At 35.6% G+C, this 20,731-nt stretch overlaps 1 protein-coding gene across 1 annotated transcript in view; it reads right to left on the bottom strand.

The window, feature by feature from the left end:
- The window catches only part of LOC113233930, a 77,150-nt gene that overhangs the window by 55,482 nt on the left and 937 nt on the right, over positions 1-20,731 (bottom strand). Inside the window, exons 2-12 of the mRNA XM_026469166.1 lie at positions 19,733-19,838; positions 18,469-18,632; positions 16,655-16,763; positions 13,792-13,913; positions 12,368-12,502; positions 11,554-11,659; positions 9,897-10,072; positions 6,674-6,772; positions 5,722-5,842; positions 4,620-4,712; positions 2,170-2,317 (exon numbers count right to left, since the gene is read on the bottom strand). Coding sequence (XP_026324951.1) covers positions 2,170-2,317; positions 4,620-4,712; positions 5,722-5,842; positions 6,674-6,772; positions 9,897-10,072; positions 11,554-11,659; positions 12,368-12,502; positions 13,792-13,913; positions 16,655-16,763; positions 18,469-18,632; positions 19,733-19,838 — 1,379 coding nt within the window. The remainder of the gene's footprint in view (positions 1-2,169; positions 2,318-4,619; positions 4,713-5,721; positions 5,843-6,673; positions 6,773-9,896; positions 10,073-11,553; positions 11,660-12,367; positions 12,503-13,791; positions 13,914-16,654; positions 16,764-18,468; positions 18,633-19,732; positions 19,839-20,731) is intronic.

The raw sequence follows: 20,731 nt of genomic DNA, 5'->3' as shown, positions 1-20,731 counted from the left end.
AAGAGCAATGATTATCAGTGTGAGTATCTTCTTACGAACACAACAGCATATTACACAGGGCGCACTATAAGTTTCCGGAACTGCCCACTTACATAAACAATATTTATAAAGTAATTATCACTAATATCAGGTTTCTTACCACGGTATGACTTCTTTTTATTTTCCCGATATTTCGGAACGGTTGCACGCTCCATGTAGTGGAGCGTGCTACGGTTATTTAGTGAATAACCACGAAAGCCTTAAAATCTATATATGTATTTATAAAGTAATTACAACATTGGTAAATGAAACTCTTTGGCTGTAGAATACAGTTTGTTTCATCTGACTGTCACTTGTTTTTACATTGTCGCGTCATTTTAGAAATTCGTTGTCTACATCACTATGGATTTAACTCGTGAAAATTTTCGTTGTACGATTTTCTACGACTCTAAATGTAATTCAACAGCTCAGCGGAGCTTCACTCGGCTTCAAACTGCTTTTGACGACGAAGCACCATGCAAGATGACTATTTATAGCTGGTTTGCAGAATTCAAACGCGGTCGTGTGAACCTCAGTGACGAATTTCGTGATGGTCGCTCGTCCACTGCTGTGAACAACAAAAACATCGATACTGTGCGCCGTATGATCAAAACAGACAGGCATGTGACATACCACGAGATTTGAGCATCTTTAGGCATAGGCACGAGTCAAATACAATCAATACTACACAAACAAATGTTTGGGCATGAAAAAGTTGTGTTCTCGGTGGATCCCACACAATTTGACTAAGGCTCAAAAAAACGGATCGCGTCACTTGGTGCAATGCCATGCTTACCAGATTCAACGAAGGGGCGTTAAATTTGGTGTGGGACCATAGTAACAGGTGACGAAATATGGATTTATAGTTACGATCCCAAAACAAAGCAGCAATCGAGCATATGGGTCTTTCGAGATGAGCCGAAACCAACCATAATGCCGCGCGAGCAAAGTGCCTCTAAGCGGATGATTGTTTCTTTTTTAATAAAACTGGACACATGGCTACTGTTGCTTTGGAGAATCGTTGTACCGTGAATAGTGATTGGTACACGACCATTTGTTTGCCGGAAGTTATTGACAAACTCCGTAAAAATAACCGTAAACGCCGTATCATCTTGCACCATGATAATGCCAGTTCTCACACAGCTAGACAGACAAATGAATTTTTTGAAGGTGAACAACGTTGATCTTATGAGCTATCCCGCGTACAGTACCGACCTGGCACCTAGTGACTTTTATTTGTTTCCAAAAATTAAGAATCAGAATCAGCGGAGAACGATTTTCATCACCTGAAGAGACTGTCGAAGAGTATGAAAAATATGTTTCAGAGATTGTCACGGAGGAGCGGCGTGTTTTCAAAATTGGTTCATTCGTATGAAAAAGTGCATCAACATATTAATATTATTTTTTTCTTATTCATGCCGGAAACTTACAGTGCGCGACACGTATTATGAAGCTTGTTTTACAATCAATAAATATGTTATTGTCTCAAAAGTAGATCTATTTTTTAATACATACATATTATGTACAGATTGGAAAAACATCTTTCGCCTCCTCCATAAATATCTTCATACTTGCGCGTTTATTCTTATATAGTACTTTTAATCTGGCCTATTTTAAGAATATTCTCAATGGAGATAAGTATGTAGAGGTTTACCTCTTCCCATATCTCCATCGACATTCGCGGTATTTTAGTAGCAGTAGTACAATTTGAGAAATAATTCGTCTAGGGAAGTGTTGCCACGTTACTTATTTCAGCCGCTTAGTGACGTGAGCTGCGTGCGCGTTCCGGTTTGGAAAGGTAAAGGGTGTTGGTGATTTTATAGGCACATGGGACTTGACAAGGTATGTTACGGTGACAGGCGCAGTGGCAGTGCCCTCAGATCTTTGCGATTTAAAGCTTTGAGTGGCACTGCAACTGTTAGTATTCGTCCCGTCTCTTGGTATGTAAGTAAAAAATCATAACTAATGACAAAATTCTCTATTGGTTCTAAGAATGATACTCGTATTGAACATATATTATCTGTAATCCTTCGGTGACCTAGTCCACAGACTTAGGAAAAATTTGAATTTCACTATTTTCTTCACAAAAAGTGCAACCATTATAAATCAGATATTACGCTACGGAAGTAATTCCTCTGTGAAGTTACAAACTTTAAATGCAGCATCCTTTGTTCAGCATCGCGCCAAGAAGACGTTGGATCCGACCAGAGTCTTTCTGCCAGGGCACCTAAACGCGGCCATAGGCGGCTGTCCAGGTTGCCCGCATCCGCTTCCTCCGACCAAAGTGCCGCTTCTGAGCCTATAAATGTAATAATTGTTTAATTTTTAACCTTCAATCGTATTACTAAAGACCACTTTTCTGCCAGAACACGTTTTATCAGCACGTTCAAAAGCAGTACGGGGGGTGTTTCGCCCAGAGCAAATCACAATGCTGTTTAAGACTAGATGGAAGATGTTATAAATTTGAAGTAATGTGGTTATGATACAAAAGCACGCTAAATAGTACATTGTGTTTTCAGGGCGGTAAATAAGAAATGTTTTAATGACTCGAAGTTTGTAATTTTTTTACCGTGCGAGCTACATACAATGTTTTTCATCACATTTGCGAGGAAATTAATAATAATAATAATAATAATAATAACGCTCACACTCAACATAGCCCCGCACTAGGGAAACCCTGTGTCGCGGGTGCCATGGACACACACATAGACAACCACAAATTACACCCAAACTCATGAGGGAAATAAATGTAGGCCACACAAATATTTCTCCCGGCCCGGGAATCGAACCTGGGACCTCTGCGTGGCAGTCCGGCATGGTAACCGTTCGGCCACTGAGGCAGTTAAATAGAATGAGATATGAATGGTAAAGGTAGAAAAAGCTTCAAAATACAACTCGAACTAAAATGTGGCAAAAGGTAAAAACGCATACAGCCACGATGTATTAGATATAAAACAAATAATTCAAAAATACTAAAAATTCTGCAAACTGAATTTATAAATTATTTGTAAACTAAAGTTAAATAGCCAATGTTTAGTATTTCATATACTTCAAGCTCATTCAAAATACGTTCAGATTTTTCGAGCATAAAAAATTTTTGCTTAATCTTGATCGTAAAAGTGAAGTAAATTTCTAATAAATTTAATAATAACCTAGGGCGGTAATGAAGGTAATGAAAAAGCTTACGGCTGACTTTGCCTGCATATTATTATCATGATACTGTTTACGAGCAATGTGATAAAATATAATCCTTTGCTTTTATTTCTAACGTACATGCAAATATATATATATATTCCTATTTTCAATGGAATATTACAACTATGTTTTAAAATGATACTACGTAATATTTTTTTTATATGGCTAAGTGACATCTCATAACTGTGAAGTTCCATACTGAGCCAATGATCGCGCCTCAAAGTATGACCTTGGTCTTTACTTTTGCTGTTCCACGTTTTAGTAGACGCCATCTATACTGGAACCACAAATTGTGAAAACAACCCCCAAACCATATCAATTACACAATTCAAGATGAGGTAGTCAAACACAGGCTGCCTCTTATTTATATTTGCACAGACTGCGAAGCTTGTCTCAAATTTCTTAGGCACTTGTTATTTATTTATAAAAAGACCGTTTGTTATAATTACTAAAACAAAGGTCGAACACAAAGAAGAACACCTTCGATCTATCAAGCAAGCAAGATCTAGCAAGCATGATATTTCCACGCAAGCAACAGGGAACGTTCGCGGAGGACAGCACCACTGGCCAATCACAAGGCGCCCCGCGTGCGCGCAAGTCTCTCCGCAACAAACCGAAAGACTTGTGAACGCCTTTGTTCAGAATGCAGATTTACGCGTTTATTCAACGCAAGCGAGAGAAAAACGCTAGTGACGGACTCGGGAACCCGGCATTACGAATTTGTCTATTAGGTTGTTGCACATCTTTTTAATTTAACTTTTTTTACCGTACGCTATATGCGAGAAATCTAGGAAAATTTGCCTTCAGTCAACCTTCTCTTTAATAATTGTTTGTAAGTTTATTGTAATATTAACATAATTGAATATCACGATGTTTTAGTATTATTCTATTAGATATGAAATTATTCTTCGTTGTGTTCAGTCTTTATATAAATCTACTCGTCCGAAGAACAGAGTCCGATGTGATTATATAGCGAAAAGAATAAGTACGTTTCGAGAATAATTTCATTATTCAAACTAAGGCCTATGTAAAGGTGTTTTGAGAATTTATATATCTTGTTTCGTTTCGGAAATTATTAAATTGAACAACAGTCGATCTGACATCCACAGCGAAGAAGAACGAACGAAATGTACTAAGTCCTGAGAACAAGTAGTCTTGTACATAGATCTTTGTTCTACGGATGAGTCGAAATAATTACAACAAAATAGTGGAGTCATTTCACAAAATTTGAATATCATGGTAGGAGAAAATCGTGATATTAAAAATGGCCGTTTGTTTTAAGAAATCCTTCCGCAATCACCTATTACCAGAAGGTCTCCTCCATATTTACGTCATAATATTTTTATTTACGTCACTGTAACGAAACCATATTATTGTACTGAGTATCCATTGCAACGTATACCTACCTAAAATCAGATGACACCGTGAGCCAGCAATATCTGATGGATTGTGCTCATAAATAACCTTCCAAGATTTATAAGGGGTGCACCAATTTTCTCCTGTAAAGTTGTAGAATTTATTATTATATTATGTGTAAGTTTCATTATATTTACACTCAAACACAGTTGAACTTAAAACTCTATCTGTAGTAATGCCACTTATCATTTTAATTAATCCCACAACCTTAAAAAGCTCTTATTGCGTACAATGCAAAATAGAACTTGAACTTAATAACGTGCTGATTTGCTTTTTATTAATCGACTTCAAAAAAGGAGAATGTATATGTTACGCGATTGCTAGAGCATTCGTGCACCGATTTTGATGCTTTTTTTTTTGTTAGAAAAATAGCACCTCAGTAATGGTCACATTTTAATTTGAAGAAAATATTCCACCTTTAGGGGTGGCAAACTAAGGGATGAATCCTGTTTCGCGCACTTTCTGGTAGCTGATTTTAATAAAACTTGGCAATTAGATGTAATTACACGAACTTTTGAGGACGGTTTTTTTAAAGTTATAATCTTATTACAAACTTAACTGACATGCTCTCAGATAATATTTTTATGTACTCAAAACATTGAGTATATAACCAAAAATAGTGACGAAATAAGTCCCATCGATCCCTGGCCTCGAACCCATCATTACTAAACCTACCTTGCAAATTAATCTTCAAATCAAATATATATAATACTAGTAGACTACATCACTGACGTGGTATCGACTTGCATTTGGAGGGGTAGAATACCAAAAAATTGCAAAGGCAGTTGAACAGTAGCTCGATAGCTAGCAAACAAACACTAGCAAGCCGCTATTCTTTACTTTTAACAGAATATCAAACGTACAAAATCCTACCATTGACGCTATCGACACACAAATGAAATGTTTTAAAATTAGCAGATTTGTCGCTTGTCTTCGTTACATAATTTATCGTGTGAGAATTGCCTTAGTAATGGATACAGGAACATTTCGGTACACACATTTGTACGTTGAATACTTGTGAACGACTGAACTGTCCGTGGTCAATGTTATTCTATGATTTAGGGATTCAATGGAGTAACGCCAACTGCACACCTTCTTCGAGCCAACCGCCAAATCCGCAATCCAGATACAGTTGCTCCGGGTTTGAAAGAATCAGTTTGAATCCTTTATTCAATAATGTCCTGACTTGTACATCGCCGGAACCCGTCCAAATCTGGGGAACGTGCATACTTACTTTAAATGAAACCCAGAACCTTCTTTTTATAAAATCCATCTTTAAAAACTAACACTGAAAGGAAGAATTCTTATTTTAAATCCTTCCGGCGGTTTAGGACCGCAATGAAAAATAGTCACTATTACGATTACTTCTCGAATTGACTACTTCTTGAATTGACCATTTTTTAAATTGACTACTTCTTTAAATTACAATTTCTCATCCCCATACTTCTTTCTCTACTTGTCATGAGCAGAATCCGAGGGATTTCCTCAGCGCACTTTTAAGTAATCGGAGGAGAAACGGGACAAACTGTTTCGCTAGATCAAATGATATAGCTATTTACTATTAAATAATGGTCTAATAAAAAATATGTGATGCGCTTAGGGACATTGTCTAAACAATAAGCTAATAAGATAGGAAGTACTTCACTCGATCATATCCTGAAAACAGGCTAATATAAAAGTTTAAAATGAATTATTTAAGAATGAAATATGTAACTTATCACATAATTTTATACATCTCTTTAAGTACCCACTTAAAGAGGACCTGTGATATTTTGGTTTTCAACTGTTGCTATTAAATTCATATTTGTCCTAAAATATGAAAACTTCATAGCGGTTTAACGACACGCCGCACCGCAAGCTGTCCCGCCAGTTGCCATCGGGCGTTTGTTGACCTCGGATATGTGTCAAATTTTCTCCGCCTATTCTTAATTTATTTATATTAACTTTCTGCGCGCATGGTTAATCATACCTGACGAAATAGGGTCTATAAGCGTGATACCTAAACGGAGAATGTACACAAAAAAAAAATGCAACGAAGCAGTACCTGAATTATGTATTCCTTTACATCAAGATATTCCTCGACGGTATAGCTGTTCGTTAGCGTACTCGACCATATCACTAGAGGAATTTTTGTTTTGAACGCCTACAAAAAACCTGAAATTAACACTTCGTGCCCTCGGTATACACTTAGATGAAAGTAATGAACATAATAAATGAGAGATGATGAGAATCAAATATGCCTAAAAGTTATTAAAAAGAATCTTTAAAAAGTTGTCATACTGAAGGTGTGGCCTTATACACCAACGGTGCAACTTGTAGCATGACTTTCCAAAAAATCATCGAAAAATTCATTGTTAAAACAGTTCCTCAAAATATGGTATTTTTCGTGCCGAAAGTTGGATTTTTCGTACTAGTGCTTTTTACTTTCCCATTTTTTTTAATTTACTGTTTTTTTCAAGTCTTAAACATAGAACTAAAGAGGTTGTATATTTATTTAATTTTTATGTGCTTTGTGACGTAAGTCATTCGTCATTAAAACTTACATTTACTTACAAACATCTTATTTGTTTAAATTGCATAGGTGTTTTATAAAACAACGGGTTACATTTAAAAATACCAAAATATTTTCCATAAAGATGGCTGATTGAGTATTAACAACGACCGGAGCTGAATACTGGCAACAGTAGCCACTGTACTCTGAATTTATATAAGACAAAGAAATAAAATGAGTTTTTTTTTCAAATACTGTTTTATTTTACTTTTAATGTAGTTTTTTCGCAAATATATTAAAAAACGTCGTTTGATACACGTGCGGATTTATCATTTTCACTTGTCTCGAGCCTCGAGACACGTCAATAATGACTAACTTTCCGAACTTGTATCAAAAATAACTATTTCAAATTCATTTTCTTTGATATTCAAACACTTTATATCTGATTACTAAATATAATTTTTCAAGAACGATCCCAACCACAACCAGCTCCCAAGATCTATTATCCCAGTATCTAATATTACGAATGTAATAAATATTGATACTTCTCTATAAAAAATGTTTTATTACTTTCGATTAAATAAAAACAAACTGTATAACAATCTTCTACTCCATATAAAAAAATACAATGATTTCCTTTATTTAAATATATACTTAAATCCAATATAAAATATATTTCACCAACATAGGCTATAATCGCTTTCAGTTTTTTTTTATAACATCAAGCGACATGACGAGCTAATCGTGCGCCTCATAGTAAGCTACACGTTTGTCCAAAACAGTTGCAGTGTCACTCAGAGCTATAAATCGCAAAGATCTGAGGGGCACTGGCACTGCGCTCGTCACCCTGAGACATAAGTCGACAAATCCCATGTGCCTGTTATTTCACCCAACCTTACCCTCAAAACCGGAACGCAATAATGCTGAAATTACGCTTGGCGGCAGAAATGGGTAAGGTAGTACTACCCTGGACAAACTCTTTCACCAGGTGCTCTATTGCTACTAAAATGTATACTTAATGTGAACGCACCCGTTATTATATATATATTATTATAATATATCATTACATAACACTCAATTCCATAATTTATTGTTATAAACCACGGATAACATAATGTCATTTTATCTGAATTTAATTTCATATAGAAATAGGATTATTTCTGAAAAACATTATCCCTAAAATTGTAACATATATTATATTAGTTATAATTTGGCCTGAAAACATGTTCGGACATGCAAACAAACTCGTTTATGGAACTCGCCGGCCGCTGCCGCGACACGCTCGCTCGCCTGGTGCCGCTTTTTCATGTTCTAACTTAACCTAACCTACTGAATGATAACCGCAAGCAAGATTGTATACCGGGTGGAAATTTGTAATACCACCTGGAGGGAAAGTACTCTAAATACTGGAGATAGAAATTTTTACTTAAAGGAAACATTCTTTATTTTTTAAAAGAAATAAAACTGCATTCATAGATTTTCGAACATTTGTAGCAACACGCGGGAATCGAATCCGCTTTAATCTGAAAAAAAAATGCACCCTGCGCTTTTATTGCATCGATCGATAGGGTTAATTATAAGAATAAAATCTCTCTCACAAAATTGGTTCAAATGAAAAAAAACCATGAAACCTTAACGTATTTTAATAAAACGAAAAAAATGGTAATCTAACTAATTAGTTGCTCGAAATGAGCTCCATTTCCTTAGATACACAAATTTAATCTTTTAACGAATTCATTTTGAATAACTTTTAATAACGTGTTGTGATGAATTGTATTACAAATCGTATTCTGAACCTCAGCCTTCAACTCGTTTACACTCGCATAGGATTCGATCGATGCAATAAAAGTGCAGGGTGCATTTTTTTCAGATTAAAGCGCTTTCGATTCCCGCGTGTTGCTAGAAATTTTCGAAAATCTATTAATGCAGTTTTATTTCTTTTAAAAAATAAAGGAATGTTTCCTTTAAGTAAAAATCTTCAGTATTTAGAGTACTTTGCATTGTGTGGCATTACATATTTCTACACTGTATATGTATATTGATATGTAAAATACGTTTGTTTAATTTAAATCACCAATCAATCCAGTATATAACAATAATAATTTTGCTGAAATGTAAATTCAGCGTTGTAAACTATGTTAAGGAAAACAACTCTCCCGGCTTTTAAATCACACTCCTAGTATCCAACAGACAAATACCAAGTTATTATTTATGAAAAGTGATATATACCACGTAAAAATTATGTAAATTGACAATATATGAAATGATTGTTATGATACGAGCTTTACATAAAAAAAAATATGTGAATATTATATCAAACAAGAATTATATGGAGTTAAAATTATAGTTAGTGAAATTGGTCCAAATAAAAATTATATTAAATGAATGGTACTTGTTTTGAAATTGGTTTATTTCATTTTCGAATGTTGATTTGTGTCTTGCATAGTTATTTTAAAACATACATTTTAATACTAAGCAACAGCATTGAGAAAATGTAAAACGTTCTGATATAAGTATTTATGCAACGGTTCTGGTGCGTGCTCGTTTATATAAGCTCATTTATCTAGTATTTCTCATTGTAAGTGAATGTTTGTGTTCTGTTTCGAGAAATAAATGTCTTGAAAGAAATTATTTCAATGTATGCACTAGACGTAATAGTCCTTTTTATAAATGGTTCTGGAGTTGTTAATACTCGTTACACTATTAAAATTCTTTAATTTTGAGAATTTTTCACGAGTCGTTAGGGTTTCGTAATAAAATCATGGTTCACGCTTACTTTGTAAACCTTATAATGTGCCTTCTTTTGGAAGAAGCTCCACATTTCTACGAAACTGGTTTGTTCCAAGTAAAAATTTCCCCTCATGTAGTTTTCGATTGGTTCGTATGACCTCCAGCAACGCTCGTTCACCTCATCACTGCCCATGTGAAATAAGTCGGTTGTCACGAATGCTTCTGCAAATTTTTAATCGTCATTCTGATGTAAACGTAAAGCATACTATCGCGAAAAAACATAACTCAAAAGAAAATTAATTGAAATTTATCTAAGTAGACCTGTATTGTAAACGGATATCAGCCGTAATTAAATCGGCACTAAGTAACTAAGACTGCATGCATCGCTTGCGATTTATAGACGATTGCATGGATACAGTCGCTTATGTTCAATCATTATGTACGAAAAATCTGTATTGGCACATTGTTTTGTTTTGTTGATTGTAAATTTAAAGGTTAAATTATTAAACACACTAAATAAATAAATTAGTTAATTAATTTAAAACGTGCATCGCGTTTGTATCGCGTTTGCATCGCGTGAGCATCGCATTTGCATCGCTGCTAGAAGTTGCCGTGTGTTACAGCTCTAAATCTGCTTATATGATATGAATACCGATACGTGACAATCAGTGCCCTGCTATTCAGTTCAGTACCGTGACATGCTATTCGCACTCCTCAGTTGCTGGTCAAATTACAGGCACACGGGACTTGTCAATTTATATCTCTGGGTGACGGGTGCAGTGGCAGTGCCCCTAAAACCTTTGCGATTTAAGGCTCTGAGTGGCACAGCTATGCACAGGTGGTTAGCTTACCATCAGGCGCACGACTTGTTCGTCTTGTCACTTCATATTATTTTTAAATAATCTCAGTACAGAGTATTAAAAAAACCGACCTCAAAAGTGCGTGGAATTACGTCTATTTACTAAGTTTTATTGAAATATCCTGAAATTCGCTACTATACAGGACTTGACACTGGAGATAATAAAAATCGGTTCTCACTACTCAAAGTATATGTAGAGAGAAACGCCTTGAATTGGAGAAATAGCAAAATCAACCATTAAAATAATTGCTCCTTAGTAAAATTTAGGCGCTATTTATAAAAATGAATCTTCATGCATGAACAGCCACCATTAGAGGTGGATGATTTCGTTCAAAATGAAATGGGACCACTATGGAAGTACCCCCTTTCCAACAAAAAAAGAGTCATGAAAATCGGTTCATAAATACAGGAGTTATCGCGTAACATACATACAAAAAAACAGTCGAATTGAGTACCTTCTCCTTTTTTGAAGTCGGTTAAAAAAGATGCCGACGTGTGCCGTGATTAATTTAGACACTTGTAGTATCGCAATCACACGTAACGTCCGTCACGTTAATGAAAATATTCTCAGCTATACATACACGTCGGATCATATCAGATGTCAGGGTAATACATCTGTATTAGTGACATCTGTCACTGATATAGGCGAGCACGGATTGCTTCGTACGCATTTTACGGCACTGATTGTCGTCACGTAGCATTGATATGTGCGAACAGGTATTATCTTTGGAAAGAAAGAAGAACGTACATCGTGTACATCGATGATATCATATGACATTTTTTCTATTGTTTTGAAGCAAAGTTACCAATTGATAGAAAAAAAAGAAATAGTTAAAAATTTAACCTGCCATATCAGTGTAAATGTCCTCCAAATAATTGTACACGTTATCGTCTATTGGGTTGAGTTGTCCACAAGGAGGTTCTCCGCAGTATACCTCCCACGGTTCGACCTATAAAATCTCATATATCAAAAAAATGGCTTATGAAGTTAGAAGCCGCCGTTATCACCAGTGTCATCTTTAATAAACGTGTTATCTATTATCAGAATGCAGCCATGGAATGTACATCCTAAAGGTTAGGTATTCGGCAAAATAATACCAAACCTATAATTGAAGCGTTCACATGATTAGGCGAAGGTGTGCGTCTCGCTGCTACTTTTGTATGGAGTTACCGTACTTGGTCTTCTTCTATTATGTTATGAGTTAAGAAGTGTCGTGAATATGTAGTTATTGTAATTCTAACTAACAAAATTATTAAAATTGGAAATTTTTGGGCCTGCGAAAACCAGCGCACGGGAAGCCAGAGGATATTAAATGCATAAATGTATATTTTATACTAGTACAGTTGGAATAAGACAAAAATTTCAATGCTCTGAGTCGCAAAGAGAAATGCTCCGATATCCATCTCAGGAGCATTGCAATTTATACCAATAGGATCGACCTCGGAGCATCGCGGCACATGTGTCTAAGCGTCTCAGAGCATTGGAATGTGTACCTTATTTCAGTTGAAATAGTATAAAATATACATTGATAAATTTATCGTTCTCTATCTTCCCGTCTGTCGGTTTTCGTTAGCTCTAACGTAAATATTTTTATAATGCTTTGGTAAAAAAAAACGTAAGTACATTAATTAGTGTCAAAATAGGAAAAGCAGCTTACATTGAAACAGACGGTGAGGTTGGTTCCTTGCCAACCTTCGCCAACATGCGCGGGAGCATCTAGTTCAGGAACCACGCGTACTCCTCTCACCAAGGCGAACCTCGATATATCTTGGATTACCTTCTTAGTGTACACCTGAGAAAATCTTCAAATTATTGGTAAAATAGTACCACTTTAAAGATCTGTATATTTGGTAGTAAGTTAGTAAGTTCAAGCGTCGAAGCGTCCTCCCCAGCGACCCCCACCTCTGCTTCCGGCTTTTGGATCGGACTGGTATTTATCACAGAACAATAAATACTGTCAAAATGCTTGGTGGCCATGGCCCGTGCGGCAACAGTACCTGTTTCAGTTATTTGTACTTAATCCGCCATTTTCATGTGTTAATTAGCTCACGCAAAACCTCAAAAATTGTAGAAAAATGCCTAATTTTTAAATCTTTATTATCTTAAGCCTTTATTGTATTTTAATACATTTCCAATTTTCTGTTTATCGTAATAATTTGTTTTGTTACAATTATCGAGTATATAACCAGAAATAGAAACAAAATGTCATTTAATTTGTTTGAACTATTCTGCCGTATCTACTGTGACAAATGCGCTCTGATTGGCCAGCCCGAATTCGAAACAATTGACAGGTGTCGTCAATTGTTTCACTTCAAATCGACCAGTTAACTTGAGTTTTGCTATAATGGACGACAATTGCAAAATTACACGTTTAATATTTAATTACCGATGAAATTGGATTTCGTTTGTTGTGTACTCGTAATTAGACGTTTTGCTGTTTTTCTACACACCACCAAATGAAACTGCACGCCATCGTTAGAGATATTGTCTTTATTACAATAAATACAGAATATTTTTGGAATATACGGAGACGTACACACAGGTGTCAATTGTTGGCGCTTCTACATTTCAGTGCAAATGAGAGTTGATGTTTTTAAGTGATGTATCACTGATGAGTTACCAGAAATATATGGCCCTTATTTCTTTTTTATTTATTTTATTATTTATAGTTACAAGAAACGAAAGTAAAACTTATACCGCTATATGGTGCGACTACCATTTTTTGCACTCCTTATTTACTACCAAGAAAAATGCCTTATTTTACTAAATAAGGCATTCTACGGTTTTCGAGGTTTTGCATGAGATAATTAACACCACCATAACGAACAAAGCAAAAATGACAAACTAAGTTCAAGTAAGTGGAACAGGTGCTGTTGCCACACGGGCCACGCCCACCAAGCATTTCTACAATATTTATTGTTCTGTGGTTAATACCAGTCCGATGCAAAACCCAGAGTCGCTGGGGTCGCTTCATCATCAGTAATTAATTCATTATGACGAGATATTAGTGCTGCCGGATGAGATCCCGAAGAGGGGTCGTTTTTAGGCATTGAACGCACTAAATAAAATACATTTACTGACCTTACTTGGACTGTACGCTCCGATTCTAGACATATTAGGTCTGCGTTCAGAGACAAACGGAAAACTTTGGCTATCGGTGATGTGCCAGTGGAATGAATTCATCTTTACCATTGCCATTGCATCTACAATTCAATGTTAGTAAGGTTTTTTTTGTAATATCAAATGACGACACAAACAAGTCGTGCACCTGGTGGTAAGCAACACGCCTATACAATATTACTATGACACGCATACTAGGGTAATTTTCAGATAAGTTTTTTGTGCTCTATTTTGGTAACAATTTCATTCTATTTAAATATTTATCGAATATCATCATGAAGTATTATTTAATATTCGAATGTGGTAACCCGAAATATTCTTTAACATTTCATGACGATATAATCGAGTAATTAAATAACAAAAATTGTCACCAAAATTGAGTACAAGAAACTTACCTGAAAATTACTGACTACCAGTTGCAGTGCCACTCAGAGCTTTAAATCGCAAAGATATGTGGGGCTGCTGCAGGCCGCTGCGCCCGTCACCCTGAGACGTAAATTGACAAGTACCATGTGCCAATATTTTCACTAGCGCCCTTATCCTTCAAAACCTGAACGCAGTAATGCTAAAACATTACTGCTTGGCGGCAGAAATAGATAAGGTGGCAGTACTACCCTGGACGAACTCTTTCACAACGAATTCTACCATTGCTATTGTTATAGTATATCTATTAACGCTTAAGATAGAAAATTTAATATTGTTTTGTTATTTTGTTGAATTATGACCTTGTTTTGTGTTATATGACTACTATTTTCATTGACTTACAATTATATGGACGTCGGGTCCGCGCTAAAAAGTGTCCGCACTTGTAAGGCGCTAAAATCGTATACAGAGCGCGACACTCCGCTTTAGTCTTCATTTGTTCTACGGACAGCGCGATACTGCGATGACATAACAATTTAAATTTCGAATAGGTTGACTTGGGACATTTTTTTCGTGGTTTTTGTATTAGACCCGTCGTCCATTTATTTGTAAGTCAATGACTATTTTGAATTATTATATACACTGTTCAACTAATAAGTATAAATAAAAAAAAAATAAAAAAATGTGTTTTATTTTCATTTACATAGATAAAAGAATTCTTTTTGTCATGAGGCACACAACGTCACGAAAATATTAATTAATCTTCTCAAACTCAACGCGTAAAATTGCGGTGTCACAGATCATCTATTGATCGTCTATTCGTCTGTTGTTTCCATTTCGAAGTCTTTGTGATAGAACATTAAAACAAAACCCGCAATGATCATACGTTATTAAATGGATGTAGACTATTGCAATTTTAATTATTGTTTGAGTCGATTAATTGATTATTCAAATGAATTTTCTAAATCAAATAAAGTCATTTATTTGCTACAAACATGGTGGTCTAGATAACAAATCGCTTATTTGGTGCTACATACAGATCGCACGCGACTGCTTGTGTTCGGCGCTAGAGTGCGACAACTGGTAGGTTAAAATTGACGGTACAGGCGCCCTATAAGTTTCCGAAACTGGCCACTTACTTACATAAACAATATTAAAAAATTAATTACAACATTTGAAAATGGAGCTCTTTGGCTAAAGAATACAGTTTGTTTCATCTGACTGTCACTTGTTTTTACATTGTGGCGTCATTTTAGAAATTGGTTGTCTACATCACAATGGATTTAACTCGTGAAAATTTTCGTAGTATGATTTTCTACGACTTTAAGTGTAATTTAACAAGTCAGCGGAGTCTCCCTCTGCTTCAAACTGCTTTTGGCAATGAAGCACCATGCAAGACGACTATTTATAGCTAGTTTGCAGAATTCAAACGCGTACGTGTGAATCTCAGTAACGAATTTCGTGATGGTCGCCCGTCCACTGCTGTGAACAACGAAAACATCGATGCTGTGCGCCGTATGATCAAAACAGACAGGCTTGTGACATAACATGAGATTCGGGTATCTTTAGGCATAGGCACGAGTGAAATACAATCAATACTACACAAACATTTGGGTGTGAGAAAGCTGTGCTCTCGGTGGATTCCACACAATTTGACTGAGGCTCAAAAAACAGATCGCGTCATTTGGTGCTATGCCATGCTTTCCAGACTTAACGAAGGGGCGTCAAATTTGGTGTGGGACATAGTAATGGGTGACGAAATATGGATTTATAGTTACGATTCCAAAACAAAGCAGCAATCGAGCGTATGGGTTTTTCGAGTTGAGCCGAAACCAACCAAAGTGGCACGCGTGCAAAGTGCCTCTAAGCGGATGATTGTTTCTTTTTTTAATAAAACTGGACACATGGCTACTGTTGCTTTGGAGAATCGTTGTACCGTGAATAGTGATTGGTATACGACTATTTGTTTGCAAACTGCGTAAAAATAACCGTAAACGCCGTATCATCTTGCACCACGATAATGCCAGTTCTCACACGGCCAAACAGACAAATTAATTTTTGAAGGTGAACAACGTTGACCTTATAAGCCATCCCGCGTACAGTCCCTACCTGGCACCTTGTGACTTTAATTTATTTCCAAAAATTAAGAACCAGTTACGCGGTCAACGATTTTCATCACCTGAAGAGGCTGTCGAAGAGTATGAAAAATATGTTTCAGAGATTGTCACAGAGGAGTGGCATAAATGTTTTCAAAATTGGTTTATTCGTATGAAAAAGTGCATTAACGCTAACGGAGAATATTTTGAGAAACAATAAATTCATTTCTGACCATTTATAGTATTTTTTCTTATTCATTCCGGAAACTTATAGTGCGCCACACGTAGTAATGTAGCGTTAAGAGCTTTCAAATTCATCTAAAATATTAGTTCGTGAAGGTATACATTGTTGAGACTCTACATACCTATAGTCCGCTTAATAGAACTGACAGGATAATAGTTCCTAGACGTGTCTAGCATCAAACCCCTGTAAGTATATTTAGGGCTATCATGAATAGAAGCGCTGGAGACAATCTGAAATAGTGAAAAAGTTTAGAAATTACATGCATATAATTTATAAATTAATAATAATAACAACACACACACTCAACATACCCTGAGTCGCGGGTGTCATGAACACACGCATAGACAACTACAAATTACATCCAAACTTACGAGAGAAATAAACGTATACTTCTCCCATACACATACTTCTCCCAGCCCGGGAATCGAACCTGGGACCTCTGCTGCGGTATTATACGTGGACTTGTAATATTATATTATATTACAAGTCCACGTACCGAGGTTGTGTATTCGGCGTTAACATATAGACTAGATACTAAATAATCCACCAACCCAAAAGGTTGACGATTTCTGAGAATAGATCTGGAAGACCAATCGTCGCGCTATTGTATTATTCAGAGGAATTTATATGTTGTTGCCTAGTAAATAGAATTCAGAATTGGTCGCTTAGAGGTGGAATATTTTCTTTCCTCTTTCTAATAAAAAGAAATCAAAATCGGTTCACAAATCCGGAGTAATCAGGTAACTGACGAAATGAGAACCTCCTCCCATTTGAAGTCAATTAAAATATAAATGGCAGGTTTGTTGTACTTATGAAGCTCTAAAAAAACCTCTTGCTGCAAGTTCAGATGACGAGGGGTGTCTACGCCATCTGATATGGCTATGAAATCCACGGAGCATGTGCAAAGGAGTGACACCATGCATAGTAAATTCATAATTAATTTGTAAAAACACGGGTTGTATTATGTAGAACCTGACATGTAACAAAATAATTATAATATCACTGTATCCGGACAAATATTACACATATTGAATGCATATTATTCATTTACACCCGTGTACTCAAACAAACTAGGTGTAACATGTTGTTTTTTTAATAATGACGTAATTATGTCGTGTCGCTGGCACAGACTATAATGCTTGCCTTAATCGTGAAAGAGTTTACCAATCGACGTAAGTTACTTGCCGATTATTACTCAGGGTGTACCAGGCGTACAAGAAAGGAATGGTACGTGCAGGAGGTTCGAAATTCCAAGTATTCAGGTTACAAATACCAATAAATACACACCTTATAGACTAACACACATAATACAATAAAACACTCTTATAATATAAACCTTAAGGAATAACATACATACAATATAATATTATTTTTAACTAATCTACACAATTGCACTTGTCGACGACGCGTGGCGCAATCTGGTGTCAGGTAACTGGCCGCGGAATCGCCGATACATGACATCCTTCGGCCAAAACTGTTCCTTTATGAAGGTCGATAGATGTTCGGTCGGCGCTCTCACCACAAACGAATTAAAATTTATTTTGTGGCGGAACTCCAACCGTTCCACTCTCAGGGCTTATTCATTACATTCAGTTCATTTCATTAGGCCGTAGTCCGCTACATTGACCCAATACGGGCGGGGGCTTCATACTGTCTCTGAGAGTAACTCGAAAACGGTTCACAACTGTTGTGAACCTTTTTCGACGTGCAGATTTCATAATAATGTTTCCTTTCACCAAAAAGCTCATGGTAAATTTCAAATTAAATATATACACACACAAATTCCGAGAAACTCGAAGGTGAGAGCCTGAATTCAAACTCACGGCCTCTGCTGGAGAAGCGGTAGGTCATTAGACTAAAATGGTTTTTTCTCTCTCTCTCGCAGATTTTTTTTTCAATCTAGTTTTTGAAAAGACCTGTATATATAAATCTCACCAGCGGAAATTTTCTATGATCATCGTAAATAAACAACTGCGATAGAGTTTCAAGTCCGTGACGGACGCCGAAAAATGTTGATCCAGTAATAGTAACGTTGATTTTCTCGATGGAGGCGAGAGTAACGTTCAGATGGTAGCTTTCATCCATTTCCAAAGAGAATTCTGGAACGTATTAAAATAAATATCGAGCTTGTAATTAGGTACTATGACTCGCAAGTATTGGCAACATTCACAAAATACCAAAAGAAAAACAATACAAATACTAGTGGTCAACTATGCACGATTGGAAAATCGCAAAAAAATTACCAAGTGACGAGACAAAGAAGATCGCCTAGTGGTCTAACTAAGTGAATGAGCGACTGAGGAAATTGGGATTGTCATCATTCGGCCAATAGGACATTTCATAAGAGTATGTAGTTTTGCGAATAGGTCTTAAGTCAACAAATCCATGATTAAGATCCACGGACTGATTGGAAAAAGATCGATCAAAACTTCGACTTAAAAACGTGAGGATAATTCAAGAACGTTTTCTATTGAAAATCTTATAGAGTGTCCCACTGTGCTACTGTGGACCAGTGTGCATCGAGTATTTAACGAGAACTAGAGATGAAATTTCATTTAATTTGTTTGAAAACTATCCCGCCATATCATATATCATAATTGTGATAACTGCGCTCCGATTGGCCAGCCTAAATTCGAAACTATTGACGGGTGTCGTCAATTGTTTCACTTCAAATCGACCAGTTAACTAGAGCTTTGCTATAATGGACGTAAAATTACAAGATTACATATTTAATATTTAATTACCGATAAAAAAATTATTCCGTTTGTTTTATAATTAGATGTTTTGCTGTTTTTCCCTTTATTACAATGAATACAGAATATTATTGGAATATACGAAGACGTACACACAGGTCAGTTGTTGATACTGTCTATATTTCAGTGCAAACTAGATTCGATATTTATAAGTGATGTATCATACAAGGAATGTATGGCCCTTATTTCGTCTCTATTTCTGGTTATATACTCGATGCCAGTGTGCGTTGGTCATCCAGAGATATGAATTGACAAGTTCGATGTGCCATTAATTTCACCAGTATCTTTACCCTTCAAAACAGAAACGCATCAGTAATTCGAAAATTACTGCTTTGCGGCAGAAATAAATAGGTAAGATGGCCGAACTTCCCTGGATTAACTCTTTCACAAGGAAGTCTACTGCCACTAAAGTTTTACTCTATTGCTGCTATAAAAATACACTATACCTATTACATCGGGATTTGTCACGTTTAGAAACACATCTATGTCTCGCGCGATTGGACTGATATTTGCTCTATAAGACATTGTCCTAGTAACAATGTTTTTGAATCTCTGTAACATAAATAATTTCACACATATAAAATATTTTATTCATAAAAAAAATCAAATTACATAAACAGCATTTTCTGAAACCGTCATTGGTTGTTGTTAACTATTTTTGTGATTCTTTTATGTAAATTTATTTTTGAAAATTCGTGGAAAATTTGTGAAAAAGTTGAAGAATTTTCACAAAAAGTCAGTTTCAAATTTTCGATTTATTGTCTAGCCAAATTCGACACAGAATGTTTAATAACAATACCTTGCTAAGCAACCAATAACAGCAGGTGTAAAGAACATTTTTTGTCAATGCTCATTATTTAGCCTAGCACTGCCCATGGCCTACTTGCCTAATTGGAATTTAAATAACTAAATAGACAATTGGATTGTATAAAAATACTTACCTGGCTAATTGTTATAAAATTATAGTATGATTTATGAATAAAATAATTAAATTATTAATACCTACTAAAATTAGGTAATCAGGTAATAACGGTAGATAAAAAGAAAAAAATGTAAGATTTTATTTTGTTTTATTTTATTTAATACATAAATTTCGATGACTACATATCTCATCCAACATCAATTTACGATTATGAATTTGAATTACTATTATTCGAACTCGAAAGTTTGCAATTTCTACCTTCAAATAAAAAAAAGTCATTAGGGATGTCACAGTTTTATAAATGTTAATTACCTACTGGTAATTTTTATGTTGGTTTCAAATCACTTCATTTGAAATCACCATTTGAAACTTATGTTAAACAGAATTCATCACGTAGGTAATCGAATTATAACCGCTCACGCGATGCGCTCCTCCTACCGCAAAATGGCGGCTATTTGGTTTCGCAAATTAGAAAAGCATTCAGTTTAAATACAAGTTTTTATAAATAAAAATTATTATTCTG

This window comes from Hyposmocoma kahamanoa, unplaced genomic scaffold (genome assembly GCF_003589595.1).
Source record: "Hyposmocoma kahamanoa isolate Upper Pololo Valley unplaced genomic scaffold, ASM358959v1 80, whole genome shotgun sequence".
NCBI lineage: Eukaryota > Metazoa > Arthropoda > Insecta > Lepidoptera > Cosmopterigidae > Hyposmocoma > Hyposmocoma kahamanoa.
This window is presented reverse-complemented; position numbering and strand designations above follow the sequence as displayed.